The sequence below is a fragment of the Athalia rosae genome, chromosome 3 (assembly GCF_917208135.1).
Source record: "Athalia rosae chromosome 3, iyAthRosa1.1, whole genome shotgun sequence".
NCBI classification, from domain to species: domain Eukaryota; kingdom Metazoa; phylum Arthropoda; class Insecta; order Hymenoptera; family Athaliidae; genus Athalia; species Athalia rosae.
Window position 1 is genome coordinate 22,189,666 of NC_064028.1, and position 12,897 is coordinate 22,202,562.

At 40.8% G+C, this 12,897-nt stretch overlaps 1 protein-coding gene across 1 annotated transcript in view; it reads left to right on the forward strand.

The window, feature by feature from the left end:
* LOC105693178 (discoidin domain-containing receptor 2) overlaps positions 1-12,897 on the forward strand; it is a 114,016-nt gene that overhangs the window by 79,432 nt on the left and 21,687 nt on the right. Inside the window, exons 5-6 of the mRNA XM_025747200.2 lie at positions 8,135-8,282; positions 10,822-11,001. Coding sequence (XP_025602985.2) covers positions 8,135-8,282; positions 10,822-11,001 — 328 coding nt within the window. The remainder of the gene's footprint in view (positions 1-8,134; positions 8,283-10,821; positions 11,002-12,897) is intronic.

Below are 12,897 nucleotides of genomic sequence, written 5' to 3' on the forward strand. Positions count from 1 at the left end.
CAGTTTTTTTTTTTTTTTTTATTCATTAAAAAGGTAAGCAAAAAAATATCCGGCAAGGGAAGACCGTAGGGAACCGATAATAAAATTATAAAATAAAGAAACGTTCGCATTTTTTTTATCACGGCCAGCGAAATAAAACGGTGTGTGCATCGTGGTTACGTTATCAGCGATAAAAGAAAACCACAGCTTACGGTATGAAACTGACCACTTCCAAAAAAGTGGTTATACGAAATAAGATAAAATCCGATCAACCGATATTTCCACGCTAGAATTAATTCCCTTATTTTTTTGAGATTCTCTAGTTTTCCCTTACGGACTAATTCTTATCTGTAATAGCGAAAGGACGTTGCATTATTATCTGTTTTTTTTTTCCACCGGTCTATCGATACAGAATCTGTTTTTTTTTTTTTTTACCTCGATCGGTTTTGCCCCGCGGCGCGTTTCTGCCCGTCCACCCTCCTCTCATTTACCTATAACGCGTACATCAAGGATTTTTACTTTTCATTAGCGTTTCGCGTCGACGAGTTTCGCGCGCTAAAAGGAATATCTTTGAAAAAATTCTTTGAGCTGAAGCTCGTACCGTCATACCGACGTTCCATCCAACACTTGACGATGCAGCAAAAAAGTCAGTGAGCTGAAGGGAGCGCAGCGTAATACTTATGTACTGAATATATATATACAACGTGTATATAGATATACGCGGAGATACATATATATAGCACACGGTGGGTACCTATGTGCTACTTATATAGCAGGTATATAAAATCGCACACGCCGAGCTTCGTACGTAATACATGTAAGGGTGGAAAATGCGAGGGGTACATTATCAGTTCTCACAAACAACCCCCTAACCGATGTGGCTTACTAATGAACTGGAATGTTCTCCGTAAGGATCGCGCGGACACCAATTTCTCCTTCTCTTTTTCCCTCCTCACTCCTTATTTTCATTTATATATCATTCTCCTCGTCATTCTTTGCGGTTTTATATTATCGTGCGAGCATCGCAGCCACTGCCTATACCGCCATTATATTTGCGATTTTGCTATCTCTTTTTCATCCCGTTTCGCGTCCCCCTATTTTTGCCCATTACCAACCGGATAAAAGAAGGATAGCCTACAAAGCGGAGGGGCTCCTCCTCCTCCTCTTTCCTTTTCCCTATATTCCTTTCTTTATGTATCTTCTACTCCTCACCCTTACGTTCACCTTAATAATCCTCCCCTTCCCCTTCGTGTCCCGGCATAGAATTTGGAGCATTAATACGACGGGGCGAGCTTTGAGGAAACAGTTTTTAATTAGGGCTAAGTACCCCCGCAGTTTCTGACATTTTTTATTCTCCCTTACTTACTCTCTTCTTTTTTATTTTTGTCTTTTCCTCACTTATTTTTTTTTTATCATGTTTAGAGGGAGACTAAATTTCCCGCGACGCCTCTATACCCGCGATTTTATTTAAAATTTTTTTTGCTCGTTTTTCTACGGTGGGCAGTAAGGCGGGGGAAGGACGATGCAGAAACAATGGATAACCAGAAAAAAAAAGAGGAAAAAAGGCTATCGATAGGACGGGGAAAACGTCATCGTAAACCAATTGATCGGTTTTATTCATGCAAAACGGGACATTTGCACTTTCCATAATTACGTTATCAATCTTATTTTCCAAACGTCCTTCAGGACGTCAACGAAGGATCTTGCTCTTCCCCGTGGAACAGAATGGATAATTGATCCTTCAGATATTGTTCTTATTCTCTTGTACGACAATGTAATACAATACACATTCACGTTTCGTGTGACAAAATTAATGACTTTATATTATTCACACTTTTCGTATTTAGAATAGATTGAATGCGAGATTCGCACCTTGTATTCGCTTTCGTGCCTCGCAACTCGAGAAGCCTTCTTTCTCTTCTTCTTTTTCTCAATCTTACTCTTATTATTCTTATTCTTCTACCAAACTTCTTCAGACGAATTCATTTATTTCTACAGGTTTCTTCTTCAGTGGGCACAGAGCGCGCGCGCAACTTAATATTTATGACATGCTCATGGCAAATTCCGTCTTATAATTAGTTAATTAGAAAAAGTTCTCCATTTTTTTTTCTGGTCTGTTTCTTTTTTTTTTTTTTTCCCAATTTCATTTTTATCATTTCACCGTATATACGTATAACACCTTTTTTCCTCTATCTCTCTCGTTTCATTATTGTCGATTATTTGAATTTTCAAAACTTTATGTATCTCGTTTTGCATTTATATGAAGAATTCTTATAATTAGCTACCGCGAGCACGGACACGGAATTTGTTCTTCTTTCTCTCGATTTTTTTTTCCTCTCAGTCTCTCTGCTCCCATTTTATTACACGTACACACCGCTAGAAAATTCTCGTGAAATTGCCGTCCCAGTTCTGATTTCGGATATCCACGGTGGTGATCAAAGAAAATAGAAAGAAAAAAAAAAAAAAAAAACCCGAGCGAGTTATAAACCTATAATGGATTTTGACGTATCGGCGTCGTTGCATAATGTCGTATGAAATTTTGACGCGTCGGACGGTGGCGATTCGTCGCGGAGGTTATAAGCAGTTCACCTTAACAGTTTTCTCCGCGGAAACTATACGAGAGAAACTTTTGCATCCTTGCCCGACCCTCGGCCCCAACCCACGACCCGACCCCCCTTCATTGTCCGTCGTTATAGTTGCGGGCGTATAACGCGTTCCGTCGTAACTTATAATTAGCAAATGCAATTAACAAACGCCCTGTAACTTTTCAAAGTTTATAATTAAAATCTTATAACATTATAATGCCAAACGCGCGATTCAGAATTCTTAAACCATCCCGTTATATAAGGTTCTAATATAAAGGTGTGCGTATATACCTGTACCGAGATGGAGAGAGAGAGAGAGAGAGAGAGGGTGGGAGGGTGGGAGGGAGAGACGAAGGAAACGAGAGGGAGGGGAAATTCACCCCATGCCGGCGCGTGATCTCTGCGGGGTTCAAGAATTCTTAATTTTCAAAGAAGAAAATAACAACGACAACGACAACGAACGAACGCTTTACTCATTCTCATTTCGTTCCATATTGTACGCGCGGATACCCGACCCGACGAGGAATTCTCAGGAACATTATACGCGGCGCGTGATTTGCGCAAAAAATCAACAACGTGTTCCGTACCCGCACGCTCGAATCGCCGTAGATAACATTTTCTCGAAGATTTATTAGCCCCGCGTGTTTGTTTAAACAGATCATGAACAACTTTTATGGTAAATTCATGCGCCACAAAAACCGGAACGAAATAAAAAATTAAATAAAACGAGCCGGGTATTTTAGTGTTTTAGCACGTGACACGTTACACACGGTAATAATTTCTTTTTTTCACGTGTACACATGCGCGCGTAAAATCTTCTAAACATATTTTTTGGTGCGCGGTTTTTATGCGAACTTAATGGACACGTACGTACGTATGTCGCGTACCACGTGCCGCGTGAACACTCGGCGATAGGAGAGCGAAAAAAATGTTTCTACATTTTTTTTCTCTCTTTTCTGAAATGAGATGAAAGTGAAAACGAGCGAGCGCATTTTTTTCACTTGATCGATGTTATGGTAATTTTATCGCAAATTTGCGATAAGGACGATTGAAAATTTTGGTCTTGAAAGGTTTGACAAAATTTTTACCACACGTATTGCAATATCGTCTGATGAAGTGTAATTTTTGCTGGAAATTTGAATGGGAAGTTTGAAAGATAATGGCTACGAGTTTGTCAGTGACTCGCGCGATTAATAAACAAGGTGGGTTACGACTAATTGCTAATTGCAATTCTAATCTAGCAATAATAACTCATCAACACGTCATAATTATTATAATTACTTCTGCTAATTATCCAAATGGACGAACACGCGAGTAGGTTTACTAATACTTCCGTATCTTCGTCGACCCTCCGTCATCAAAAACCCACCCCCGTTACGTACAACGAAACTTAATGCTTCTAGCCTCCTATTTCCAACATTGTTCACACTGGGGAGGAATAAAAATTAGAAAACAAAAAGTGAGGGGCTTGCATAGGTCAGGTTGTCAGAAATACGGGGACGTGGCGTGCGCGGCTCTCGCGACAACTTGAATCATCCAATCTTGGGACTATAATCAAATTTCTTGTGCAGTTCGTCCACCCTTCCGTCTACGTAACGTGCTATATACACATATTTATATATTATACAACACATACGGCTATGTGGAGGTGCGAGTTGGTAGTAAGTTTTGTCGGGGAAACGGGACCGAGCGAGTACGCGGTATATAGGTGAGGTAAGTTGAAGAGAAGCGGGTGACGGGGTGTTGAAAGTAGCGCGAAGAGGGGGTGGGGGGGGATTGAATTTAATTGAAACATTTCGTTGGTGACATCGCGTGCCTCGAGAATATCGTTGTACGGATGAGTTTTGGAGTTGTATGAGGTACGGTAGTCTCGTGATTCTCGAAAGTTCTGAAGAGTTGAATCTTGAATTTTGGGTCTTGAGGCTTTCGCCGTTCCTCCGCATGGGATAAATATTCAAATATGATTTCGTGCGAAACGTTGCCGAAAGACTGAGTCTCTATAGATCACCTACACCTTTGAAGAAGCCGAATCATCAAGCACACACTGTACGGTATAATAAGAAACGAAGTGTTCCCACCATTTAGCTCGTCTATACCGCACCTAATGCCGAAGAAAGCAGATCATTCTTGAGCGTGCTTTCCAACCTTTTGAGAAAAGCTCTCTCTCCTCCTCCCGCCCATTTTATCCCTCCGTATCGCGTTGGAATCGTTCAGGTATCCCAATTTTTGTGCTCCAAAAAGCCAAAAATTGACGATGACTCGATCAATTTTATAGATAGATCAATTTGGCTTCCAGATTCAGATTCCTGAGCTGATTATACGTGAGATTACTCTCGAAGAACCAAAAAAAAATTCGATTTATGGGCCAAAAGTAAAGTAGCTTAAAAATTGATTGTATTACACTTTTCTGACGTATTTTGACCTCAGGAATCCGAATCTGGAAGAAAAATTGATCTATCTCCAAAATTGACCGAATTATCGCCAATTTTCAGCTTTTTGAGGTCAAAAATAAAAAATTGACTTTTTAATCTATCTTTATGTAATTTGAGCTCAGGAATCCGAATCCGGAAGAAAAATTGAACTATCTTAAAAATTTACCGAGTTATCGCCAAATTATCGCATTTTTTGGCATAAATTTGAGGATATCTCGAAGGGAAAAAATCGTAGCTCAATTTGGACAACGGATTCGTGTTCCTGAGGTCAAAATACGTAAGAAAAGTGCCATACGATCAATTTTAAAAAATAAAAATTTTTGGCCAAAATTTGAGATTTTTCCAAGGGGTACCCCTTACGATTTTTTCAAATTTTGACCAAAAATTTTTATTTTTTAAAATTGATCGTATGGCACTTTCCTTATGTATTTTGACCTCAGAAACACGAATCCGTTGTCCAAATTGAGCTACGAATTTTTCCCTTCGAGATATCTTCATTTTTATGGTGAAAAATGCGAAAAAATGGGGATAACTCGGTCATTTTTGCAGATGGATCAGTTTTTCTTCCGGATTCGGATTCCTGAGCTCAAATTACATTAAGATAGACTAAAAAATCAATTTTTTATTTTTGACCCCAAAAAGCTGAAAATTGGCGATAACCCGGTCAATTTCAGAGATAGGTCAATTTTTCTTCCAGATTCGGATTCCTGAGGTCAAAATACGTCAGAAAAGTGTAATACAATTAATTTTCAAACCACTTCACTTTTGGCTCAAAAATCGATTTTTTTTTTGGCTTCTCAAGGGTAATCTCACGTATAATCAGCTCTGAAATCCAAATCTGAAAGCCAAAATCATCTACTCATGCAATCGATCGAGTAATCATTAATCATTCACTGTTGGGAGCAGACTTCTCACGTATTTCGACCCAAGGAACACGATTCCGTTGTCGCAATTGAGTTCCGAAATCATCGGTCCAGTAAGTGTTCAGTTTTCGATGCATATTTGATGATCATTCGATTCGGCCGACGGTTATAACAGGATCGTCGAAGGTGTCGGCCTCGAAGGATATCGCCTGGGTATAGGTCGGTTGTAGTCGTTGGTTGGGAAGCGTCCCGAATAGGTGGGAGAGGGAAAGGCGAGAGTGTGGCACGTCCTTGTTTATGAGAGTATTAATTATTCCTAGCGCGTATACGTTATGCTCAGGGGTGCAGGGTTTCCCTAGTTGCTTCCCTGGCTCTCTCTCTCTCCTCTTCCCTTGTCTTCTCTCCCGTTCTCTCCGAGGTTTCTACCCCGTTCCGCGATACACATATGACCCGGGACATACGAGCCACCAAGGACACCGAGCACCACGTACGTACGTACGTACGTAGCTCTACCTCTACCTAGTCCTGGACATATCGCGTCACCCGAACCGACACCATTTTCCAGGTTACACACCTAACCGCCCGGATACTGCGGATCGTATTCCTACGGACCACGAGGTGCTAGCAATTCCAACATCGTGACATACGTGCTCTCTTTACATATACAGATATCATACATATAAGTGTGTACATATATTTACTCGCCGTATGTACATCCGTATCAAGTAAAACCGAGCGGTGTGTACACATGTATACGCCGTACCAATATAGTCACGGCTACCGTTTCAAAGGACACGTTTCATTTGCCTCTAGCATGCAATGTCCAGCCGCTGTACAGGCGCCTATAACTCTCTCTCTTTCTCTCTGTCTTTCTCGTTTTCTTCTTTTTTCTTTCAGCTCCTGTTTTTCCTACAGCTACTCTGCAACTGCGCGACTCATTTCGCAGCTGATGTGCATCCCCTTCTGATACCAATCTCTGTACCCAAAGCCTTTTCTCTTTTTTTCTCTTTCTTCCTTTCTCTCTTTCATTCTTGTTTATCCTTTTTTATGCATGCACATATATTCTTTTCTAACGAATAATCAGTCGAAATTAAGCGTGAAGAACTTTTTCTCTTACTTATTATGCATAAATTTACATACGACCTGCAATTTTATAGTGGCTTATATTCGTTTATTCTAGAATCAACGATAATAGGAAGGATAGAATGCAGAGAAACGGAGGAATGAAAGGTTTATCCGGTTTTCAAACGATCAGAGCATCAGAGTTATTATTCGTCAAGCGGAGTTGAATTATATTTTATAGTCCGGACATTGTACTTTTATTCCTCCGTCAATTAACGCGCCTTACCGTGAAGTAGAATGAAAGAAAAAAAAAATAAAAAACATGGCACGAAGTCTAAATGTGTGAGGAATATTTCGGCGGAAATTGATACGGGTCAATTTGATTGGCGTAGAGAGATTTGATAGCGGTAATTTCGGCTCGATTCTATGTGGCAATAATTAATAGAGCATTTCGGTCGTATGTACATATAATATGGGTACTAAACCTTGGGGGCATATAATGTGTTATTAATGATTGCTAACTCCGCGGGATGATGTCCGTTCGGTGTAGAATTTAGTTCGCCGGAATATAACGCTTCGGAAAAGAGGCACCTGGAGGACCTCAATATTATATAGAGGAAGGTCGTAAACGCGGCTCGTCAACCTGAGTAAGGGCCGAGTGTGTAGATACATCTACGTATATATATATATATATTCCCGTGCAAATACGACGCCTGACGGATCATCCCTTACGTATTTAATAATTCGCGTTGGAGAGGATTTGTGACCGCTCCCGATTACGGTTTTCGGTATAAGGGATCACCCCTCCGGCTTCTCCGTTGCTCTCTGGCTCATTCTCGACCGCGCAACGAGCTGATTCGAAAATTAGAAACCTGGCTAAGCCTCCTCCAGAGTTTTGGAATAACTCCAAAACTCCCTCTGGCTATAAATTGTAGTAAAAATATTTTCCCAAAATTATAGGTCTCTACGTGGTCGGGCTCTTATTAAATCCATAACGCTCCCTTGTTACTAAAATAATAGCCCCGCCGTTTTTTTGTTTCTCGCTTATTTTCCCAAATTCGAACACGTGCGCTCACCCTGACGGAAAACAAGAAGGAAAAAAAGGAAGTTTTCGAGTAATTTTAGGAAATGTCTTCGTCCCGAATTTTCAAAGGACAGCCAAAAGAGACGCATCGATCAATTTAACCACTCCGATCCATCAATTTGATTTCAGCTACTCGTCGGTAACAACAATCCGTACACGGAAAAAGAACAGGCGTTTGATCCACCAATAATAGCGACGAAGATACGTTTCATCCCTTATACGTCCCACATGAGGATTGTCTGCATGCGAGTCGAACTTTACGGTTGTCCCTGGCTCGGTAAGTGAAATTTAAAGACACTATTTTCCTATCTTCTTCTGCCCACCTATACCTATTCTACGGGGTCGGTTTTCGCCCTCCCCCACTCCCCCACCTCCTGCCCCCCTCGCAACTCCAAACGCAACAAATATCACCCTTACCGAAGGGGGCTAAATCTCCCTATCTATATAGAGATTTAGATATCGCTCAACGTGGGCACCGCCGCGCTGGAAGCTGTCCTGGTATTTACTGCCGTCGGTGTATCTACAGGCATGTATAGGGTGCAGATAGATTTATGCGAAGGAAATTTCTTTCTATGAAAAGGTATTTCAATTTTCAATCGATACATCGGAGCTACTCTCTCTCTCTCTCTCTACCCGCGGTACATAAAGTTATATCAATAGGGCGCATTCCCCATTTTCTCCACCAACTTCAGACACGCACGATGTATATTTATATACAGTTTAATAGCTAGGAATGCACGACTTTTTTTTTCGCCTTTTCGAAGGAACATTATTCAAAAGGCTCGTTAATTTCTCCCATTCTATCGATTTCGAATTTAATGGAACTTTGTAACGTCAGTCGCGTTCAAATCTGTTCGAATCTCGTGAGACAAAAATTTCATTTATCGTAAAAATCTGAAAAAAAATTAATCTTTATTACCCGGCAAAAAGCTTGGTTTCAAAGTAGCGACTTGCCGAAAAAAAAATGGTCGCATCAGTTTCAGTTTTTTTTTTTTTTGTTTTTTTTTCTTCTCAAAAATTCAGCGTAATCGGCCCTATGAAATCCGTGGGTTTGACAAAAAATTCATCCACAATTAATTCCTATTTGGGATTGCCGGAGCAATCCTTTCGTAACGAGGCAAAAAAATTTGGTTTGTGGATATGGATTATCGTGGCGTTTGATGCAAAAAGAGTCAGAGCTTTTCGAGCAAAAGCTCCCACTTTTTTGGCAACGTTTCTTTTTTTCCGATTACATCGATTCGAATCATCCGCACGTGAGCATCAATCCATTGCTCGTCCGACCGTGGCCATAGTTTTCCATTTTACCAATTTTTTTTTTTTTTCTCTCTCGTGGTTTTTTTTTCTTTTTTTTGCGCATATAGGTACCAACTTGTGGAGCACGCCAAGAGAAAATAGAAACGGAAAGATCGAGAGGGTAAAAGAGAGATCGTAGCGGACGTCTAGCCCGCGCTTTAACCGCGACCGTGGCATCCTCCCACCCCCTAAGTTTCTATCTGAGATTAACTTGGATTTATGATCGGCGGCAAAAGCACAGCTGTGTCTGCATTAATCCAATCCGAAACGGCCAACCAAATAGCTGTATAGATATATTTTATGCCTATATCTCTACATTGTGCTCGGCCATCTGCCGCGCCGCACATCCAACTACCGGAGGGCTTCGCACGCTCCGCCGTATAAGGATTTTGTAGGTGATGTGTAAAATTTACACGTATATATATATACAAACACGTATCCCCGTCTGTACGTGCGAATTTCATACACACAGACTCGCGTGTAATTATACGAGGTCTGCACCGGCGTGCATGTACGTAACAATGATCCCGGGAAAGTTAATTATTACGAAAGACTTTCTTTTCAGCATTTCTCTGCGGGACAGTTCCGTCCCGTCGTTCCTTTTTTTTCAAGCCCATTTTCCTTTATCCGTTTTTTTTTTTTTTTTTTTTCTTTATATCATTTTTTTTTTTTTTACCTTCATTTCGGTTGTCCTCTTCTCGTAGGAAGGCCCGACGATGAAATTAACTCTGCGGAGTGCAAGCTAGTCGGATTTTCAAGCGTGAAGAGGAGAATTTTTTTGAAAATAACGATAATGACGGACTATTATGAAAAAAAAATAAAACAAAATTATACGGGAAGTTTTTTCCTTCTCTTTTTTTCTTACTCTAATTTTGAATTACATTCTCCAGTGTCACCGACTTCAGTCAAGAAACGGTGTTTCAAAACTCGGCCAGCTACGGACCTACTCAAATCCAAAACCCTTATCACAACCTCGCTCTCTTAAATCCGAATTGTACTCGACAGGTAATTTGCGGTGCAGTTTAATATTTCCTTCTATTCTTCTTTCGAGAAATAGAAAACAAAAATGAAATTTTTTCTTTTTTTTTTTTCACCCTTACCTTTATCGTCGGAGAGACAACGCGTTCCAATTAGTACCCCTTATTGTTCTTCCCCAGAATAATTGAAAAAAAAACAACTTTCAAGCGCATAAAAACGTCTCTCTTTTCACCTGTTCGGTGGTTTTTTTTTTACCACAAGATATGCAATTTGTATTTTTGTTTTTTGCTCGTCATTCGTATGAATACAAATTGAAAATTCATGACCATTTTCCGGCATGCCCGGAACAACAGCCGTGACACAAAGAGGCGAAATTTGGAGTCGGACTTTAACATTCTTCCTTCCCGTTTCTTTGAAATTAGGTTCACACCCAGGACTGCGAGTGGAAGTTAGGAATGATAATAAGCTCCGTTGAAGTTAGTTAACATTCACGACTTGTTTTTTTATTTAGTTTATTTTTTTTTCGGGTTTTTTTCTGTCATCAGAGGGTCTCGTCTCGTATTCCATGCCCCAAGGAATTCAGAGAGGATCGGAGGTGGACCTTTCGGACAGAACATACGACGGGCGGGAGGAGGGCGGACATCTCTCCAGGGGGTTGGGGCAGCTGGTTGACGGCCGTAAGGGTGCGGACAACTTTCGCCTCGACGTCAGTGGAAATGGCAAGGGTAAGCTGCTGGACGTTGTTTATTTCTATCGGATATATGTACACCATAGGTATACCAGTCGAGTCGTGATCCCGCAGAAAATTAGTTTTTTAAAAAAAAAAAAAAAAACTATTCTAGAGAATTGGCCGAAGGCAAAGAGAGAAAAAAAAAAAAGATTATGTAACGATGATAACGGTCGACCCTGGTGAAATTTATGTCCACTTTAAGGGGTATGTGTACACGCCTTTTAATGAATGAGGCTAGGAATTGGATAAAAAAAGAGTCCTTCTGTCTCTCGAGTTAAAGTTACGGAGAGAAAAAAATCTCCCCGGACAAAAAACGTCGGGACGAACGCAAAAATTTTGGATTAAACTGAGGTCGAAGAGAAAAGGAACAATTTGTCACTCTCGGATTCTAATGACGTTAAAAATTCACCTACTCCGAGTAGATCGTCGCTAATAAGAATTACGGGCATAAGAAGATAAAAAACACATCAGATCATACACGGATGAAAAAAAAAGGGTCGACAGAGTCGAATCTTTATTGGATCGAATGGGAAACACTGTAGAGAGGGTAACGAGAAAATAGTCCGACCTGGTACGATTGTCGGTCCCTCGCGATAACCGAGTACGGGATGGATATGTGCTAAAGATTTTGGTTCGGAGATGAGGAGAATTGAGAAGGTTGCGTCGGGAGCGTTGGCATTGGTGGTTTGTGCGAGCCCACAGCAGAGGCAAACGAGTAAAAGCTGCGCCTTGTGTGCTTGGCCGGGTGATGAGACCGAAGTGGTGAGTCCATTCAGTCCTCCTGTGTGCCACCCCCCCTTCCTCCCTCCCCCTCCCCCTCCCCTGCTCGCCCCGTAATATATAGGAACGACGGAATGAAGGTAGAACAAAAGATCCAATTAGCGTCAAAACCTGCAGAAACTGAGATATTCATCTCTCAAGTTTCAGTTGGTATTGTCCCTCTCACTGTGTCTACCCGTAGCGACCGCGGTCCGTGAATCAATTTTTAATCTGTTCCAACCACCGTTAAGATTGAGGACACATCGCTGCGTACTAGAAAAATTTCTTCGATTCTTGTTTTTTTTTTCTTTTGTCACCCTTCATTCGTATTCTCACTTTCTTTCGTTCCTTCTTCATTTCTTCATTCCTTTATCGCCGGGTGAATCCCTATCCCTATCGGCTCTCTCTCTCTCCGTTTCTCTTTCTCTCGTCTCATCGCTGTAAAAACCCCCGTGCCGAAATTGTATCCAGATGTAGTATGAAGCGTATAGACGGCGTGTGCGTTTAAGTAAAAGTACGAGGTGCAATTTCCGCTCCGAATTCGCGGGAGATGAAATTTCATTAATCGTTCCTTAAGCCGCGCTCTGGGTACGAGGCGCCTTGAAAATGTCTTAACAACTTTACTGCAGGTCTACACTACGGGTGCGAGTAAAGTGATTGCCCGACATAACGCCGGCGTTGTAGGTACCTAATTAAAACCTCGCCCTACTGCCTCGTTTCGTTATATAATGTAGGTGTGTATAATGTACATGGTTATACGTGTAACACAAGATCCGCCAGTTTAAAGTCAGCGGTGTATTTCACAGATTCAAAATTCTTGAAGAACCTTCTGGTTTAATAATTTTTCCTTTTTCCCATTTTCCCTTTTTTTTGCCCTCGTCTGTTTCACATTATATTTATATATATTTATATTTTTTTTTTCCAAGGGATTCTCCCTAAATTCAATAAACTTAGGGAGTAGGTTTTACCGCAGGGTTGGAATGTGAAAAAATTATTCCAAACTTATTAGAGACCGCGAATTTCATTAAGGAATAATAAATAGCCGCCGTCTCGATCTTGGATATAAAACAGACCTATGAACCGATTTTGGGTTTTCTTGTTCCATTTTGAATTTCCTACAAAGATTATTGAA